The sequence below is a fragment of the Salvelinus sp. IW2-2015 genome, unplaced genomic scaffold (genome assembly GCF_002910315.2).
Source record: "Salvelinus sp. IW2-2015 unplaced genomic scaffold, ASM291031v2 Un_scaffold5068, whole genome shotgun sequence".
NCBI lineage: Eukaryota > Metazoa > Chordata > Actinopteri > Salmoniformes > Salmonidae > Salvelinus > Salvelinus sp. IW2-2015.
Genome location: NW_019946334.1, coordinates 21762 through 41365, shown reverse-complemented (window position 1 = coordinate 41365; position 19604 = coordinate 21762). Strand labels below are relative to the sequence as shown.

General features: G+C 46.8%; 2 protein-coding genes and 4 long non-coding RNA genes across 9 annotated transcripts; 3 read left to right on the top strand and 3 right to left on the bottom strand.

Annotated features, from left to right (window-relative positions):
- Positions 1 to 1610: 1610 nt before the first annotated feature.
- Positions 1611 to 2827, bottom strand: LOC139026541 (zinc finger protein GLIS2-like). The gene is made up of 3 exons (XM_070441876.1): positions 2603 to 2827; positions 2049 to 2180; positions 1611 to 1698 (listed from the first exon to the last, which is right to left on the bottom strand). The coding sequence occupies exons 1-2, from the start codon at positions 2765 to 2767 to the stop codon at positions 2049 to 2051; spliced, it is 297 nt and encodes a 98-aa protein (XP_070297977.1). The 5' UTR covers positions 2768 to 2827; the 3' UTR covers positions 1611 to 1698.
- A 3401-nt stretch (positions 2828 to 6228) lies between these two features.
- LOC139026542 (zinc finger protein GLIS2-like) lies at positions 6229 to 15005 on the top strand. Its single transcript, XM_070441877.1, has 2 exons — positions 6229 to 6307; positions 11894 to 15005. Exons 1-2 carry the CDS (start codon positions 6229 to 6231, stop codon positions 12676 to 12678), a joined length of 864 nt encoding a protein of 287 aa, XP_070297978.1. The 3' UTR covers positions 12679 to 15005.
- A 920-nt stretch (positions 15006 to 15925) lies between these two features.
- Positions 15926 to 16172, top strand: LOC139026546 (uncharacterized). The gene is made up of 2 exons (XR_011478376.1): positions 15926 to 16000; positions 16085 to 16172. It is a non-coding gene; the product is annotated as an uncharacterized lncRNA (long non-coding RNA).
- Positions 16166 to 16767, bottom strand: LOC139026545 (uncharacterized). Of its 4 annotated transcripts, XR_011478372.1 has the most exons (4): positions 16722 to 16767; positions 16586 to 16676; positions 16314 to 16405; positions 16166 to 16228 (listed from the first exon to the last, which is right to left on the bottom strand). It is a non-coding gene; the product is annotated as an uncharacterized lncRNA (long non-coding RNA). The 4 variants fall into 4 exon arrangements; XR_011478374.1 differs by lacking the exon at positions 16586 to 16676 and having other exon boundaries at positions 16722 to 16756; XR_011478373.1 differs by lacking the exons at positions 16586 to 16676; positions 16722 to 16767 and adding an exon at positions 16510 to 16545 and having other exon boundaries at positions 16314 to 16420.
- Positions 16768 to 16839: 72 nt separating this feature from the next.
- Positions 16840 to 17261, bottom strand: LOC139026544 (uncharacterized). The gene is made up of 3 exons (XR_011478371.1): positions 17202 to 17261; positions 17001 to 17071; positions 16840 to 16874 (listed from the first exon to the last, which is right to left on the bottom strand). It is a non-coding gene; the product is annotated as an uncharacterized lncRNA (long non-coding RNA).
- Positions 16996 to 17823, top strand: LOC139026543 (uncharacterized). The gene is made up of 4 exons (XR_011478370.1): positions 16996 to 17059; positions 17255 to 17385; positions 17452 to 17484; positions 17678 to 17823. It is a non-coding gene; the product is annotated as an uncharacterized lncRNA (long non-coding RNA).
- The last annotated feature ends 1781 nt before the right edge of the window (positions 17824 to 19604 follow it).

Sequence of the window (19604 nt, the reverse complement as noted above, 5' to 3'; positions counted from 1 at the left end):
TTAAACAACTATTAAAAGCTTCTTAAAAGTAATTAGGTCATTTTAAAATCTGAAAACTAAGCATCTCAATAAAAACACAAAGATATGTCAGATCAGGTAATGTCAATGTCAGTCTGAAGGAAGGATGCTTTGAAGAATTTCCTCAGTCATTAGGTGCGTTGTTTGTCTCTCACTTCTAACGAGTCTTTGTGAGCATCAGAGAGGGCAACAGAAGGCACGTATGTGTTCCTTAGAGTTGTAGCTTTCATCATATTTTGAAGCTTAAACCGTCAAACGCTACCGCCAAATGCATATGACGAAAAACAATCATTGACATTCCACATAGGCACCAGACTATAGACAACCACCATAGTGCTTGTAATTTTGGCACTGAACGTCGGATCTTGGTGGAAATAAAACATTTTTTTTACAGATCTTTTATTAATGTCAGGGTATAAATTCATAAAACGGGCCGGATCTGGCGCGCGGGCCGCTAGTTGAATAGCCCTGATGTACAGTATCTACTGTACATGCATATCTATGAACCTATCTAAAACATTCCCATACCTCACGCACATCCATTAAAAGGGAAATCTGGGATTCAAACAGAAACAAAATGAATGTACCAATCCTAGACTGCCCCTTTTTTCTCTATCCACCTGGAAGCACTGTATCCCTCCCAATGACGTATATAAACCCTGGATTGCTGATGCTACTGTATGTTTTGGCCAATGAGAGGCTTTTGAAGCCACCGGTCGGCCATATTGGCACTCCTCCATAGAGTACGAGTATGAGTCATAATACACAAAAAACTTAGCAGTCAAACAGGGAAATGGTTCCAATCATTTTTCCAACATTCATTTTCCCCATAGGGATTTTAGAAACACTTAAAATAAGGGCTGTGTTCATGTAGGCTTACCCTGATTTAATGTTTTGATAACCGTGTAAATCTCTCTAGGACAAGGTGACTTTTATCAATATATTCGCCTGTATTTACACCCACAAAAATGTGATGCTAATTAGCTGCTAATTGGCTATCATAAAGAACTACAAATGCCATGAGGAAAGGTAATAATTAAAAAAATGTTTTTTAAATGTAACCTTTATTTAAACCAAGCAAGTCGTTAAGAACAAATTCTTATTTACAAGGACGCCTACCGGGAGCAGAGGGTTAACTGCCTGTGTCAGGGGCAGAATGACATATTTTTACCTTGTCAGCTCGGGATTCAAACCAGCAACATTTTGGTTACTGGCTCAACGCTCTAACCACTAGGATACCTGCTGCCCCAAATCTCTGGATTACGTGTCTAATGTTAGCTAAATGGAGTAATGAATGAATTGGCAGAATCTTTTTAAATGTACAATTCTGGAAACTGTCTTGTGGCAAGTTTTAAAAATGGACACAAACANCTGTCTGTCTGTCTGTCTGCCTGCCTGCCTGCCTGCCTGCCTGCCTGCCTGCTGCTCTGTCTGTCTGTCTGTCTGTCTGTCTGTCTGTCTGCTGTCTGTCTGTCTGTCTGCTGTCTGTCTGTCTGTCTGTCTGCTGTTCTCTGTCTGCTGTCTGCTGTCTGTCTGTCGTGTCGTAGTGAGTGTCTGACCAACCTGTGTGTGAGCGGTTGTGTATCTTGAGTTCTCCAGGCGAGAGAAGCTCTTGTTGCAGGTGGGCAGCGGTGAGGCTTCTCATTGGTGTGTGTACGGATATGGATAAGCATCTTGTACCTACAGACACACACACACACACACACACACACACACACAACACACACACACACACACACACACACACACACACAACCACAACACACACACACACAACACACACACACCACACACACACACACACACACACACACACACACACACACTGAGTATAATAACAGGTGCACACGCATACCCATATGGAAACAATGTACTTGATGAGTACAAGTAATTTTCTGTAGAGTTAGGAAGGTAGTTTTGAATGATACGACACACTCATAGAGGTGTAAGACTGGTTTCATGAAGGAGTTCTGAATGTCTTATGTTGGACACATTTCAGTGGTTAGTTAATCATCTCAGTCCAATCTCACCTAGCGTTGAAGCCCCGCCCTTTGGAGCGCAGCCGTCCCAGTGGCAGCAGTACCCAGAATCCTTTTCAGTTTGACGTGGAAGTCGTTGACGTGGTCCACAAGGTCTTGCAGGGACTCAAAAGAGAAGATGCACTGGGAAAGAGAGAGGGGGGGAGAGAGAGATGGGGGAGAGAGAGATGGGGAAAGAGAAGATGGGGGGAGAGGGAGATGGGGAGAGAGGGGGAGAGAGGGGGGGGGAGGGGAGAGGGTGGAGAGAGGGGGGGGTGAGTGTGGAAGACATTGGGAGAATATATGTAAAAGAGAGAAAAGGTTGAACATCCACCACTTCATTGTGAAATGTTAAAACAATGACCTTTGTAGTGTCTAGTTATGTCATTGGTAACACCTGGCTGCAGAGCAAAAATGGTCCTAGCCTGGTCCCAGATCTGTTTTGTGCTGGCTTGCCAACTCCTGGTCTCGACAATGACCATTACATAGGAGTTGGCAAGACAACAGAAACTGATCTGCGGCCCAGGCTAAAATGTTTCCCCTTTGCATGACTTCCTGTGTCTCACCTTCCTCCAGCGACAGGCCAGCTTGTTCGTCTGCTGAGAGATCGGGAGAGGCCCGCTTGTCATTGGCTGGCCAATGAACATGGATGACGGCAGGTGGAGTCCGGCCCCAGCACCAATCGGCACGAAGAACTGGAAGGCCTGAGAGGAGGCTTCTGCTCTCCACATAACGGATGTGAGCTGAGTCCTGAGAGAGAGGAGGAAGAGGATGAAGAGGAGTGGAGGAGATTAGAGGTTAGAATGTCTGTCTTACTCCATCAACACACACACACACACCACACACACACACAACACACACACACACAACACACAACACATACACACACACACACACACACACACACACACACACACACACACACACACACACACACACACACACACACACACACACACACAACACAACACACACACACACACACAAGATCTGTTCCCTCTGCTTCCATTCTTTTCACCATTTCCCTTTTCCCTTTCCCTCTCCTGCTCCTGTCCCTCTCCTTCTCCTGTCCTCTTCCTCTCCTGTCCTCTCCTGCTCCTGTCCCTCTCCTTCTCCTGTCCCTCTCCTTCTCCTGTCCCTCTCCTCTCCTGTCCCTCTCCTTCTCCTGTCCTTCTCCTTCTCCTGTCCCTCTCCTTCTCCTGTCCTTCTCTCCTGCTCCTGTCCCCTCTTCTCCTTCTCCTGTCCTTTCCTTCTCCTGTCCTCTCCTTCTCCTGTCCTTCTCCTGCTCCTGTCCCTCTCCTTCTCCTGGCCGTCTCCTGCTCCTGTCCCTCCCTTCTCCTGTCCTCTCCTTCTCTGTCCCTTCTCCTTCTCCTGCTCCTGTCCCTCTCCTTCTCCTGTCCCTCTCTCTTCCTTCCTGTCTTCTCTTCTCTCCTGTCCTCTCCTTCTCCTGTCCCTCTCCTTCTTCCTTCCTCTCCTGTCCTCTCTCCTTCTCCTTCCTTCTCCTGTCCCTCTTCCTGTCCTTCTCCTGTTCCTGTCCCTCTCCTGTCCCTGCCTCCTGTCCTTCTCTCCTGTCCTCTCCTTCTCCTGTTTCCTCTTCTCCATCTCCTCTGTCCTTCTCCTGTCCTTCTCCTGTCCCTCCTCCTGTCCTTCTCCTGTTCCTTCCCTCTCCTGTCCCTGGCCTCCTGTCCTTCTCCTGCTCCTGTCCCTCTCCTTCTCCTGTCCTTCTCCTGCTCCTGTCCCTCTCCTTCCCTGTACTTCTCCTGCTCCTGTCCCTCTCCTGTCCTCTCCTTCTCCTGTCCTTCTCCTGCTCCTGTTCCCTCTCCTTCTCCTGTACTTCTCCTGCTCCTGTCCCTTCCTTCTCCTGTCCCTCTCCTTCTCCTGTCCTTCTCCTCTCTTCCCTCTCCTTCTCCTGTCCCTCTCTTCTCCTGTTCCCTCTCCTTCTCCTGTCCCTCTGCTTCCACTCTGCGGTGTGAACCATTTCAATATTTGGCTTAGACATTATAAAAGCCAACATGGTGCTGTGAATGGATGACCCATGTCTGTAATGAGAGTCTTCTGTCTCAGGCCCTGTCCTCTGACTCAGCCTGGTTAGGACCAACCAGCACAACAGGCAACATTTAGGCAAGAAGCAGCTCCTAACACCCCTGTCACCACTTCACATAAGGGATCAGGTTGTGCTGGAGGGGGGGCACTGTTCGATCAAACAACATAATGTGTCCTGTGTTCCGTATAAACAAGCTCCTCTCTCTGTCTCTCTCCTCTCTGTGTTACTTGCACTCAGTGGCCTCGGGATTGTGAGTGTGCTGTGTGAGATGTGGTGTGTGTGTGTGTGTGTGTGTGTGTGTGTGTGTGTGTGTGTGTGTGTTGTGTGTGTGTGTGTGTGTGTGTGTGTGTGTGTGTGTGTGTGTGTGTGTGTGTGTCTGTGTGTGTCTGTGTGTGTCTGTGTGTGTGTGTGTAATCAGATTTAACAGCGAGGTACAGCCAATGCAGACCTCACCGCCGTCTAATTCAATTCGCTCCCAATGTATTGAGAGCTGCTGGCTGTGGTCATTCAGCCTCTATTCTGCCTTCCCGGTGAGTCCCAGACAAGCACTCCCACAGACAATGGGCGCACCACACACACTCATACTGTACAACCGTGCACACACATACATAATAAGATACACATCACCATGCTGACCAAAACTAAGACACACGCACACTCAATACCAAGCGACACACCACAGACACAAAAACCAACCACATACTGATGAATGTCAGAAGCACAGCTGACTACCGGGAATTGGTCTCATTTTATGAGATTTTGTCACATCACACATTTGTAGACAGCGAGAGGATTGTGGTCCAGTTGTAGTCATCTCTCTCTTCTCTCTCTCTCTCTCTCTCTCTCTCTCTCTCGTCTTCTCTCTCTCTTCTCTTCTCTCTCTCTTTTTCTCTCTCCTCTCAGTAAGAGAAGATTGTCTCTGTTAATTCCTTTCAAAACATCCTCCATCCCAGTCACTCTGCCACTTACTGAACACTGTGACACTACGTTATAGTGTGTGTGAGCGTGTGTGCTGAGCCCCTCTTGTTGTCGCTGTGGTTCCCTGACTCTTGGGTCGTGTTCTCCTCTTGTTTCTCAATTAAAGATAATCTTACTGAAGAGGAGCAGGTGGACAGGAAATATCGTAGCTCTATACTGAACAGCTGGATTGGCTGGGAAGCATCTCTCTTCCTCTTCCTCCTCCTCCTCCTCCTCAGATGAAACAGTCGACAATTCACTGAAAGTTATGTCCGTACTAGTCAGAATGGTTTCTACTCACCCCTGCAATGAATTCGTGGTGGGAACGGCGTCCGTATCGGTCAATCTCTGGGAGAGCTGGAGGTGTTGGCGGGAGGAGAGGGGAACGTACTGAGGTCCACGGCCGCGCGGGTGAGTGGGGCTGTCTCATGACCTCTCCCGGGAGACCGACCAGCACACCTGTGAAGGGTGAGGACGGATCAGACTCCTGTTCAAAGCTTCGGTCGGCGTCAGAGTCTTACCTAAACACCTGTGGGTGTGTATCTGATAAGAGATTTGCATTGGCACTTGTGTTACAGCTATCGGGTTCCACCCCACCTTCTTCCTCTTGTGTTCAAAAAACACATTGTATAATTGGATATGCAGTCCTAGGTTTGTGTGTTGTATTAGTACCGTCCCTATTCACATGCATGTCAGCCATTGAAATATGAATATGGGAATCTTGTACTGCTAGTTTGAGCCCCTGGTTACCCACCTCTGCCTGTGTGTGTGTGGTGCTCGTGATGTTTGGTGATGTGTGTGCTAGTTGTGTGTGTGTGTGTGTGGTAGTGCTCTGTGGTAGTGTGCGTGCTGGTGCTGCTGTGTTGAGTAATGTGTGTGTGTGTGTGTGTGGCTTGGGTGTGCGTCACCTCACCTGTGCCTGTAATTTGTTTTGTGTGTGGCTGTCGTCACCATCCTGTGTGTTGTGTTTGTGATGTGTGTTGGTGTGTGGTGTGTGCTGTGTCGTCCACCCACCTGACTGCGTGTCCGCGCGAGGCCTGCGGACGGGCACTATGACCGGCTGTTGCCATCATCAGCCATGCGGAGCTGCCCAGTGCGCGCTTGAAGGGTTCGGAGAGAGGGTCGAGGTGGGGGGGACCATCACTCCCATTGTCCCCCGTTCGACATCGCCACCATGAGCATTAGGTCCACATGGCCGCTCCAGGACGCAGCATGGGCTGCAGCCCACGCGGACCTTCCACGCTGGCACAGACCAACCATCAGAGACACAGTCAGGTAATTCAAGTCGCTGACTGGTGGGAACATCATATTACTTCCAATCCATATGAGATATTATTTTTGTAATCATATTTCGTATTGTTTTTGACAATATCGCAATTATCTATTTTGCTCTAGAGTGGTTGCTACCTGCCTGGACCAAAACTCACTTCATAACTTGTGTTCGACTGTCTTCTTTTTAACGTAGGAGACCGACAATTTGTTTTCAGCGACTTTATGTTCTATCAAAACTCATCTTGTTATCATGTCTCTCGTCTCCGTCTGTGTCTCTGCCTCTGTCTCTACTCTGTCCTCTTCGTCTCTCATGTCTCTCTGTCTCTCTGCTCTCTCGCCTCTCTGTCTCTCTCTGTCTCTCTGTCTCTCATGTCTCTCCTGTCTCTCTGTGTTCTCGCCTCTCTGTACTCTCTGTCCTCTCTCTCTTCCTATCTGTCGTCCTGTCTCTCTGCCTCTCCCTGTCTCTCTGTCTCTTGTCTCTTGCCTCTCTGTCTCTTCTGTCCTCTCTGGCCTCTCTGCCTCTCTGTCTCTCTGTCTCCCTGTCTCTCTAGTCTCTTCTGTCTATCTGAGCCTCTCTGCTCTAGCGTCTGTTCTCTGTCTGCCATAGTCTGTCTCTCTTGTCTCTCTGCCTCTCTGTATCTCTGGCTTTAATGTCTCTCTGCCTCTCTCGCTCTCTCTGTCTCTCACTATCTTGCTCTCTGTCTGTCTCTGCTGCTCTCTCTGTTCTTCTCTCTGTTCCTCTGCAGAAGACATATAGTGAAGTAATAGTTTCTAGGGAACATAGAATCACAAAAATCACAGTTATCAAATCGCAATATCATATTGTATCGAAGACCAAAATATCGGTGAAAATATCAATTGATGGATCTCCTGGAAATGGCCAGCCCTAGTATTCAGCCAATCATACTTGGAGAGAGTGGAGGCCCTAGTTTCCCAATCAAGGAGTGAGCCTGTTTCATCTCAATCATACTTGGAGGAGTAGGCCAGCCCTCTAGTATATTCCAGCCAATCATACTTGGAGAGAGCTTGGGCCATGCCCTAGTATTCAGCCAATCATAGCTTGGAGAGTGGCCAGCCCTAGTATTCAGCCAAATCAATACTTGAGTAGAGTGGCAGTCCTCAGTATTTCAGTCATCATACTTGGAAGAGAGTGGCCACCCTAGTATTCCAGCCAATATGACTGTGGAGACGAGCAAAGGTTGGCCAAGCCTTTGTGATTTCAGTCCAATCATCTTGGGAGAGTGGCAGCCCTAGTATTTTCAGCAATCATTACTTTGGAAGAGAGGCCAGCCCTATGTATTTCAGCCAATCATTACTTGGAAGACAGTGGCCAGCCCTAGATATTCAGTCCAATCATACATTGCGAAGAGTGGCAGATTGGGCTCTTATTGTCCACAGAGCTTCCGACCTGGCAAGAGTTAGTGGTTAGAGACAGGCTGCCTAGTGGTTAGAGTGTTGGCAGTAACCAGAAGTGGATTGCAAGATTCGAATCCCTCCGAGCTGACAAGGTAAAAAATCTGTCGTTCTGTGCCCTGACAGGCAGTGTAACCCACTGTTCTAGCGTCATTGAAATAAGAATTTGTTCTAACTGGACTTGTCTTGATAAATAATAGATAAAATTAATATTTGAACGTGGGTTTTAATATCAAATAGTCACCTTCCTTTTAATATAATAATCCGATAATAATGTCATTGACTTGGTATGGTCCGATGCCAATGATTTATATCTGGATAAGCACTAATTCAGTTGTTGTTTTAACACTTGTATATATGGATGATGACCAATGAACAGAGCATCAGTGAAGGTGTGTGTTAAGTAATGGTCTGTAATCAGGTGACCATGGTTAGAGGAGTGACCTCTGTTTAATACAGGGTACAGGTAGAGGATGACCTCTGTTTAATAAGGGACAGGTTAGAGGAGGACCTCTGTTTAATAACAGGGACAGGTTAGAGGATGACCTCTGTTTAATACAGGGAACATGGTTAGAGGATGACTCTGTTTAATACGGTGACAGGTTTAGAGGAATGACCTCTGTTTTAATACAGGGACCATGGTTAGAGGATGACGCTTGGTTTAATACAGGGGACAGGTTAGAGGATGACTTCTGTTTAACTAAGCAAGGGACAGGGTTAGAGGATGACTCTGTTAATACAGGGACAGGATTAGAAGGATGACTCTGTTTATACAGGGACAAGGTTAGAGGATGACCTCTGGTTTTAATACAGGGACAGCGGTTAGAGGAGGACCTCATGTTTATATACAGGGACAGGTAGAGGATGACCTCGTTTAATACAGGGACAGGTGTATGAGGATGACCTCTGTTTAATACGGGGACAGGTTAGAGGAGGACCTCTGTTTAATACAGGGAATGTTAGAGGATACCTATGTTTAATACAGGGACCAGTAGAGGATGACTCTGTTTAATACAGGGACAGGTTAGAGGAGATCTCTGTTTAATACCGGGAACAGTGTTTAGAGGATGACCCTGTTTAATGAACATGGGACCGGTTAGAGGATGACCTACTGTTTAATACAGGTGGACAATGTAGAGATGACCTCTGTTTAATACAGGGACAGGTTGAGATGACCTCTGTTTAAAATACAGGGAAGGTTTAGAGTGATGACTTCTGTTTAATACAAGGGAAGGTTAGAGGAGGACCTCTGTTTTAATACAGGGACAGGTTAGAGGATGAACTCTGTTTTAATACAGGGACAGGTGTAGAGGATGACTCTTTTAATACAGGGACATGGTTAGAGGATGACCTCTGTTTAATAAGGGGACAGGTTAGAGGAAGGACCTCTGTTTAATACAAGGGAGCAGGCTAGAGGATGACCTTCTGTTACATACAGGGACAGGTTAGAGGGTAGCGCCTCTGTTTAATTACAGGGACAGGTTTAGAGGAGAGACCTCTGTTTAATAACAGGACAGGTTAACGAGGAATGGCTCTGTTTATAACAGGGACAGGTTAGAGGATGATCTCTGTTTAATACAGGGGACACGTTTAAGAGGATGACCTCTGTTTTAATAAGGGTACAGGATTAGAGGATGACTCTGTTTTTAATACAGGGAGCAGGATTAGAGGATGACTCATGTTTAAATACAGGGACAGGTTAGCAGGATGACTCTGTTTAATACAGGGACAGGTTAGAGGGATGACTCTGTTTAATACAGGGTACAGTTAGAGGATGACCTCTGTTAAATACAGGGACAGGTTAGAGGATGACTCTGTTAATAGCAGGGATAAGGGTAGAGAGGGACCCTGTTTAATACAGGGAACTGGTTAGAGGATGACCTTGTTTAATAAGGACAGGCTTAGAGGATGACTGCTGTTTATATACACGGGGACAGGTTAGATGGAGGATCTCTGTTTAATACAGGGACATGTTAGAGGATGACCTCTGTTTAAAATACAGGGACAGGTTAGAGAATGACCCTCTGTTTAATACAGGGACAAGTTTAAGCAGGAATGCCCCTCTGTTTAATACAGGACATGGTTAAGGATGACCTCTGTGTTAATACAGGGACACGGTTAGAGGATGACTACTGGTTTTAAACAGGGACAGGTTGAGGAGGAACCTCGTGTTTAATACAGGACAGGTATAGAGGATGACTTCTGTTTAATATCAGGGAAACAGGTTAGAGATGATCTCTGTTTAATAAACAGGGACAGGTTAGAGGATGACCTCTGTTTAATACAGGGACAGGTTTAGGAGGAGGACCTCTGTTTAATACAGGGACAAGGTTAGAGGATGACCTCTGTTTAATACAGGGACAGGTTAGAGGAGGACGCTCTGTTTTAATACAGGGAACAGGTTTAGAGGAGGACCTCTGTTTAAATATCAGGACAAGTTAGGAGGATGACTCTGTTTAATACAGGGACAGGTTAGAGGATGATCTCTGTTTAATACAAGGGACAGGTTAGAGATGTACATCTGTTTAATTACAAAGGGACAGGTAGAGGATGACCTCTGTTTTAATACAAGGGACAGGTTACGAGGATGACCTCTGTTTAATACAGGGACAGTTAGAGGATGGACACATCATTGTTTTAATACAGGGACAGGTTAGAGGAGGACCTCTTTTAATACAGGAGCAGGTTAGAGGAATGACCTCTGTTTATACAGGGACAGGTTAGAGGATGACTCTGTTAATACAGGGACAGGTTAGAGATGACCTCTGTTAAATACAGGGACAGGTTAGAAGGATGACCTCCTGTTAATACAGGGACAGGTTAGAGATGACTTGTTAATACAGGGACAGGTTAGAGGATGACTCTGTTTAATACAAGGGACAGGTTAGAGGATGACTCTGTTTAAGCTAACAGGGTACAGGTTAGAGGATGACCTCTGTTTAATACAGGTGACAAGGTTAGAGGAAGGACCTACTGTTTCAATACAGGGACATGGTTTAGAGGATTGACCTCTGTTTAATACAGGGACAGGTTATGAGGATGGACCCTCGTGTTAATACAAGGGACAGGTTAGAAGGAAGGACTTTTTAAATACAGGGAGATGGTTAGGAGGTATACCTTAATGTTTAATACGGGACAATGGTTAGAGGATGAGTGTTTTCTGTTTAATACAGGGACCATGTTAGAAGAGGACCTCTGTTTTAATACAGGGATAATGTTAGAGGAGACTCTGTTTAATAACAGGGACAGGTTAGAGGATGACCTCTGTTTAATACAGGGACATTTAGTTGAAGAGATGGACCTCTGTTTTATTACAGGGACAATGTTAGAGGAGGACCCTCTGTTTAATACATTGGGACAGGTTAGAGGAGGACCTTGTTTAATACAGGGACAGGTAGAGGATGATCTCTGTTTAATACAGGGACAGGTTAGAGGATGACCCATCATGTTTAATACAAGGGAAAGGTTAGAGGAGACCTCTGTTTAATACAGGGACAGGTTAGAGATGACTCTGGTTTAATACAGGGAAAGGTTAGAGGGAGGTACCTCTGTTTAATACAGGGACAGGTTAAGAGGATGATACTTGTTTAATACAAGGGACAGGTTAGATGGATGACCTCTGTTTAATACAGGGACAGGTTAGAGGAGTGACCTGTTTTTAATACAGGGCCAGGTAGAGGTATGACCTCTGTTTAATCACAGGGACAGGTTAGAGGAGGAAGCTCAGGCACTCATGTTTAAATACAGGGGACAGGGTTAGAGAGGAACCTCCTCTTTTAATACAGGTGGACAGGTTAGAGGAGTGACTCTGTTTAATACAGGGATCAGGTTAGAGGAATGAATCTCTGTTTATTCAGGGTACAGGTTTAGAGGATGACCCTCCTGTTTAAATAGCAGGGACAGGTTAGAGATGACAGACAGACAGACAGACAGACAGACAGACAGACAGACAGACAGACAGACAGACAGACAGACAGACAGACAGACAGACAGACAGACAGATCAGTGCAAAAGACTGAAAAGATGCCCTCACTGTAAAAGTCACACATTCTTTTGTATGCTGTATGAACATGAAAACATTCCTCCCTTCATGCAATCTCTAACGCTAAAATAACGAATCAAGTTTATTGAATTGAATTGAATAACTTACCTGAATGTCTCTTCTCCTCAGGTGAGAAGCCGTACATCTGTCCATACGAGGGCTGCAACAAGCGCTACTCCAACTCCAGCGACCGCTTCAAGCACACACGCACCCACTACGTGGACAAGCCCTACTACTGCAAGATGGCCGGRTGCCTGAAGCGCTACACAGACCCTAGCTCCCTCCGTAAGCACATCAAGGCCCACGGCCACTCTGTAGCCCAGGAGCAAGGCTCTCCGGGTGGGCTGAGCTCCCTGCTCAAGGTGGGTCCCCTGGGGGTGGGGATGGGTGGAGGAGGGGGGAAGCTGGGGGAGTCGGAGCTGAGCTACATCAGTGGGGCCCATATCATCATCCCCAGCGCCGCTGCCGCTCTCCTGGGGGGCCACGCTCTGCAGGGCCTGGCGGGCTCCATCCCTCTATCCCGCCTCGCCCCCCGGCCCCTGGACCTGAGCACHCTGGGGGGGTGCCCCAGCTCCCCTTGCACCACCTCCATCCTGTCCTTCAATGGTTCTCCTCTGAGCCTGGCCACCAAGTCGTCCCTGGGGCTCTCCCCGGCCTTCCCCTCCTCAGCCCTGGGGCTGGGGCCCACCATGGTGCCCGTGTCCCTAGGAGGATCCATGGGGTCGTCCGCCTCAGAGCACAGGGCCCACCACCACGGGTGTCACCACAAGGGGAAAATTGGGGGGGAGGAGGGGAAGGACAAGCTTCATCGTGGGGGGGTGCTGAACCTCTCCACGGGGGCCTCCCATGACCCCCTGTCCTGGGTGGTCATCCCCTCCGGCACGGTTGTGCTCAAGCCAGCTGTGGTCAACTAACACACACACACATTCCAGAAGAGCTCAAGGGGGGCTGAGAAAACGTAGAAAAAGGTAGAAAAAAATTTACACCTGAAAAGAAAGAAAGTCTACTTTCAGGCAACTTAAACTTAACAACAAAGTCCACACCTCAGTTTGTAAAATTGGCTCGGACAAAAAAAGTTTTATTCATAAGAGAAACGTAAACTGAGGTATCTGGTACTGCTATCTTTGCATTTATCTAGCACATTTTGGGACCATCAACAACTCATAAATACATTTCAATCATGTGTAATTTTGTATTATTTCATAAGGCTTGCAACAGCGGCCCTCCTCACCTCTTCACCACATTCTCTGTCTCTGGCTTTTCTCACTTACGTTACCTTTGTTTCTGGACGGGCTCCATTGAAACGACAGTCTTCTAATGCTCTGTGTCCTTGCTCAAGCTCCACCTCATGTGTATGTATTGATAATGTTCATGTTGARAGTGTGCTCTGTGYCCTAGCAGTGAGGTAGACACACAAATGAAACAGTAGGKGGSACTCACTGCTAGGCTAGCAACACACAGTACGTCCCCATTCCGCTGCTTTAAAGGTTACAYAAACTACTTCCTACAAAGTGCTGTGAACACAATTGGACAAACTTCCTGTTTTATCGGAAGTGAAGTCAAACTGATTTAGAAGGGGATTACGGTTTAATTGACTGCATCTCCTTACTTTAAACAGTAGGACGGTGCTATTGGATGTCAATCAGAGTGCCATCCACAGGAGCACAKGCATTATTTGATGATGTGTATGTCAATCAGAATGACATCCAACCAAGGAGCACACAACCRCCTTTTAGTCAGTACATCAACCCAGGCTATAGTGATGTAAACCTCACAACTGCTGCTAACCTCTCAACAACTGAAACTAAACGTGAGCACTTTGATGACTATTTTTGACAATCTTTTCCCGATTCGGGGAAGGTGACCATCGTGGACCAGCCCTTTCCACAATGACATGTGACGGGCTTGTCGTTGCAAACTAGGGGCTTGTGTAAGGACGCAGAGCAACTAAAGTCTTAGAAGGCAGACAAACGGTGTTATATCACCCAGCAAATGACCAATATTCTTCTTCTTTTTCTTCTCGGTAACGTCTATGGCACAGGTGTTGTTATGTACCCCCTATAGCCCCCCCTGGAGGACAGGTGAATTACTCCGGTCAGTCAGCTCCCAGTCCCATTCTACCAGTCCAATCTATTATTGTCTTGTCTATTATTGTATACTCTACTTGTCAATAACACAGTGAGTTAAGTATGAGTATGAAAGGTCCACTCTTTAAGTAACACACGTGTTGTGGAACAGTGTTTGAAATGACCTTTCATTAAAACCAGCTGTGTAAAACAGGTGGCTGTCCAGTGAAGAGTCCTGAGTCCTTGTGGCTTTGGTTCCAGTTCAACAGTCCCACATTGTGACAAAAAATATCCAGCCTTGAGGGTAGACTGGGAGCTGTGTATCCTGAACCACAGGGTGTGTGACACATAAATGGCTGATTGACACTATAGGGCTGACTCTAACCGTACCGTGCTGGCTCGGATTCTCTTTTCACATTGTTCTGTTTAGCATGGTTCAGCATCATGGCGTAACCAGGCCAGGCTGCTACAGTTAGGCCTGGTTTGGCCCGCGGTGTGAATCAGGCTTTACTGCTACGTAGAGCTGGGCTGGTCACAGAACCACTGCCACACTAAAACTGTCACTTCACTTTTCCAAGGAAGTGGGGTTAATTCGCAGACTTCTAGAACAATTTACTTATGTTAGAATCCGTATGGTTCGATTGATGCATTCAACATGCACTTATACCGTACACACCAATGTCTTTGTTCCGTTTTACAGAACATGGAACTGCAACTTGTACTTGTGGCTCTCTGGAACATTAGCCTTTTCTCTTTCCATCTTCACTACCTTGGTTTCCCTTCATTTACGCTCAGGCTTGAAACGGCCACCTTTCTCTGTGGACTCTGGGGTCCTTCCACAAGCTGGCGTCGCAGAGATATGATGTATGTAGAATGTTGAGTGAACCATGTTATGTGGGTATAGGAGGGGAGGTGAGCATCTCAACACAAAACATTCCCCTGAAGAGCCAAATACCCCTCCGCCTCTACTCTCTCTCTCCATCTTTCTTTAAAGGTCTTACATTTCCATTTTTCGGCATGTCCATACTTTATTTCCATGACGGATGTCCATACTTTATTTTCCATGACGGATGTCCATACTTTATTTTCCATGACGGTATGTCCATACTTTATTTTCCATGACGACATGTCCATACTTTATTTTCCATGACGGCATGTCCATACTTTATTTTCCATGACGAATGTCCATCTTTTTTTCATGACTATTCCATACTTTATTTTCCATGACGGTATGTCCATACTTTATTTTCCATGACGACATGTCCATACTTTTTTTCCATGACGGCATGTCCATACTTTATTTTCCATGACGGCATGTCTATTTATTTTCCATGACCATGTCCATACTTTATTTTCCATGACGCATGTCCATACTTTATTTTCCATGACGACATGTCCATACTTTATTTCCATGACGGTATGTCATACTTTATTTTCCATGACGGCATGTCATACTTTATTTTCCATGAGCATGTCCATACTTTATTTTCCATGACGATGTCATACTTTATTTTCCATGCGGCATGTCCATACTTTATTTTCCATGACGGATGTCCATACTTTATTTCCATGACGGCATGTCCATACTTTATTTCCATGACGCATGTCCATACTTTATTTTCCATGACGGTATGTCCATTGTTTTGAGAATAATTACAGTTATGGTTGTTTTTGTTAGTCATTTGTTTGTTGTTTTGTCATGGATGTTCAGACGAGACATTTTCTGATGTTGAAGCTTGGTTTTATATTTCTTGTGATGGCTGCTCTGTAACTCAGCTTTCTCCCTGGGCTGGCCCGGGATATGGAGGGGCTGTAGGGATGATGCTCCTTCCTGTCCTGAACAGGGTTGTGTTCATTAGGACATGCAACAGAAAACATAAAAACATGTTTTGCAATGGAAAGTGCGTTTCTGAGCGTTGGACACATCCAGATAGTCCCTTCCTTTCCGTCCGTTTGGTGCCTAATGAACACGACCAGGTGAGTGGGGTCAGGGGATGGACAATTTATAATAATACTAAAAAGATATAATCCTCACTGACAATCACACAGTTATAGAAGAGGCCCTGTACAGATCCTCACTCTGTGGGAGAGTGCAGCACACTCTCTGAGTCCATCTATTGGCAGGGTTTACCTCCAGACCCACACACTCTCTGAGTCCATCTATTGCAGGGTTTTACTCAGACCACACACTCTCTGAGTCCATCTATTGGCAGGGTTTACCTCCAGACCACACCCCTCTGAGTCATTATGGCAGGGTTTACCTCCAGACCCACACACTCTCTGAGTCCATCTATTGGCAGGGTTTACCTCCAGACCCACACACTCTCTGAGTCCATCTATTGCAGGGTTTACCTCCAGACCCACACACTCTCTGAGTCCATCTATTGACAGGGTTTACCTCCAGACCCAACACTCTCTGGTCCATCTATTGCAGTTACCTCCAGACCCACACTCTCTGAGTCCATCTATTGACAGCGGTTTACCTCCAGACCCACACACTCTCTGAGTCCATCTATTGGCAGGGTTTACCTCCAGACCCACACACTCTCTGAGTCCATCTATTGACAGGGTTTACCTCCAGCCCAACACTCTCTGAGTCCATCTATTGCCAGGGTTTACCTCCAGACCACACACTCTCTGAGTCCATCTATTGCAGGGTTTACCTCCAGACCCCCACACTCTCTTGAGTCCATCTATTGGCAGGGTTTACCTCCAGCCCACACACCCTCTGAGTCCATCTATTGGCAGGGTTTACCTCCAGACCCACACACTCTCTGGTCCATCTATTGGCAGGGTTTACCTCCAGACCCATACACTCTCTGAGTCCATCTATTGACAGGGTTTACCTCCAGCCCACACACTCTCTGAGTCCATCTATTGACAGGGTTTACCTCCAGACCCACACACTCTCTGAGTCCATCTATTGGCAGGTTTACCTCCAGACCCACACTCTTGAGTCCATCTATTGACAGGGTTTACTCCAGACCCATCACACGCTGAGTCCATCTATGACATAGAGGCATCTGTTAGGGATTGGGTTCAGACTGGCTAGGCTAGACGAGTTAGCAGCAGTACTAGCGATAGCGGCTAGCTAGACGAAGGGTTTACAGACTAGGGCTAGGCTAGACGAAGGGTTTACAGACCTAGGGCTAGGCTAGACGAAGGTTTACAGACCTAGGGCTAGGCTAGACGAAGGGTTTAGCAGACCTAGGGCTAGGCTAGACGAAGGGTTTTAACAGACCTAGGGCTAGGCTAGCACGAAGGGTTTAAACAGACCTAGGGCTAGGCTAGACGAAGGTTTAACAGACCTAGGCTAGGCTAGACGAAGGGTTTAACAGACCTAGGGCTAGGCTAGACGAGGTTTAACAGACTTAGGGTAGGCTAGACGAAGGGTTTAACAGACCTAGGGCTAGGCTAGACGAAGGGTTTACAGACCTAGGGCTAGGCTAGACGAAGGGTTTAGCAGACCTAGGGCTAGGCTAGACGAAGGGTTTACAGACCTAGGGCTAGGCTTAGACGAAGGGTTTAACAGACCTAGGGCTAGGCTAGACGAAGGTTTAACAGACCTAGGGCTAGGCTAGACGAAGGGTTTACAGACCTAGGGCTAGGCTAGACGAGAAGGGTTTAGCAGACCTAGGGCTAGGCTAGACGAAGGTTTTACAGACCTAGGGCTAGGCTAGACGAAGGGTTTACAGACCTAGGGCTGAGGCTAGACGAAGGTTTAACAGACTAGGCTAGGCTAGACGAAGGGTTTACAGACCTAGGGCTAGGCTAGACGAAGGGTAACAGACCTAGGGCTAGGCTAGACGAAGGGTTTAACACAGACCTAGGGCTAGGCTAGACTAAGGGCGTAACAGACCTAGGGCTAGGCTAGACGAAGGGTTTAGCAGACTAGGGCTAGGCTAGACGAAGGGTTTAACAGACCTAGGGCTAGGCTAGACGAAGGGTTTACAGACCTAGGGCTAGGCTAGACGAAGGGTTTAACAGACCTAGGGCTAGCTAGACAAGGGTTACAGACCTAGGGCTAGGCTAGACAAGGTTACGACCTAGGGCTAGGCTAGACAAGGGTTTAACAGACTAGGCTAGGCTAGACTAAGGTAACAGACCTAGGTTTAGAGGAAGGGATCCTCATGACAACATCAACTGAACGAATTACAATCTGAACATCTAAAATGGTGGGTAGCCTGGAGAGGAGGGGGGGGGGGGGGGATGGAGAAATGAATGAACAGGGTAGAGAGAGCGCATCCCACCCTCACCAGGGCCTCTCGTCTCTGAAGTCAGTGCCACCCCGTTTCTCTCTCCTCTCCCTGCCTGATGCTGCCAGCCAGCAGGGAAACTAGGTCACTGGAACTCTGTCTGCTCTCTGTTTTTTGTATATAAATTAAAGCCAAAAGGCTGAACTCTCTCACCTCCTCTAGCCGGTCAGCGGTCGCCACAAAGCTTTTCACCAGAGGAGGGTTAGAGTAAAAAACACACACAGGCAGGCACACACACACACAAACAGGCACACACACACACACACACACACAAAACAGGCAGGCACACACACATACAGGCAGGCAGGCAGGACACACACAAAACAGGCACGTATGCAGACAGACAGGGTAAAACACTAACAAATCATGCTGCGCGCCCGTCACAGCCCTCACACACACAGTAAACAAACCCAAATATCCAGTATAATCCTCTCTGGCTAAATATGTTTGGGGTTTTTAAGGAGTGGGTCAAAATAAGTCATGTTGCGCCYGAGGCTGCAGTGCTATCTCTGACAAGCCAAGGGAGGATTTGTGCTGTGCAGATTCACTGCATATTTCTATTTCTGCCTCGACCACTCTTAATCACTGTGGTCACACACACGGAGAGCTCCACACATGTACACACTCTCTAGCCTCCTCTTTGGTGGCCAGTATTTCTATCTCCCTKCAGGCAGGCWTGGTAGYAGCAAACCACATCCATGTCAGTGGACCGACCTCCAGTGTGATTTCAGAGTCAGATGATGTCACCAGTAACAGGTGTTAAGTAGGCTAGGTTTCCCTGGCAACAGTGGAATCCTCAGACATGACTGTTCTCCCCAGTCCAATCCCCTCTGTCCTTTCATCCCTTCATCTCTCTCTCCTCCTCTGTCTCTCTTGCTCATTGAAGCCAGAGAGAGAGAGAGGAGTGTTCTGGTAGCCTGGTCCCAGATCTGTTTGTTCAGTCTGGCGAATTCATGACAATGACAATAGGAGTTGACAAGACAGCACAAGCAGATCTGGGACCAGGCTAGYGTTCTAGGCTGCTGGGTGGAGAAAGCTGAAATTGACACGGATCCTATTCCAGGTTCCACATATTTCAATATAAAAATAAGCTGTTTGAATCATTAACCCTTTGGGCACGTTCTGTCATGTAATGTTCTGCACTTTTGTCTTCCCCAGGAGTCTATATTATAGGGGATATGCCAATTGCCAACAGTTGAAAATGTCAAATGTATAAGTCAATTCATTCTCAGTGGGTTGATATGGTTCTGTAATTTGCTGGTTTTGAGGACCAAAACAATAACTTTTATGTTGGATTTATGTTTTCTTTTTTAGAATGAACCCCTATCTGTCATAGTTGAAAAGAAGCGGTACTTTTTCCTGAAAGGGTTAAAAACAAAAAGCTAATTGACGCCAATGAATAATTAAGCTATAACGAGAGTCACAGTATGTGCTTAACACAGGAAAATTTGGGGCACTAAATTGTGATAGCTAGCAATATTAGTGCCACTTACAAGGGATGCCATTCATTGACTGAAG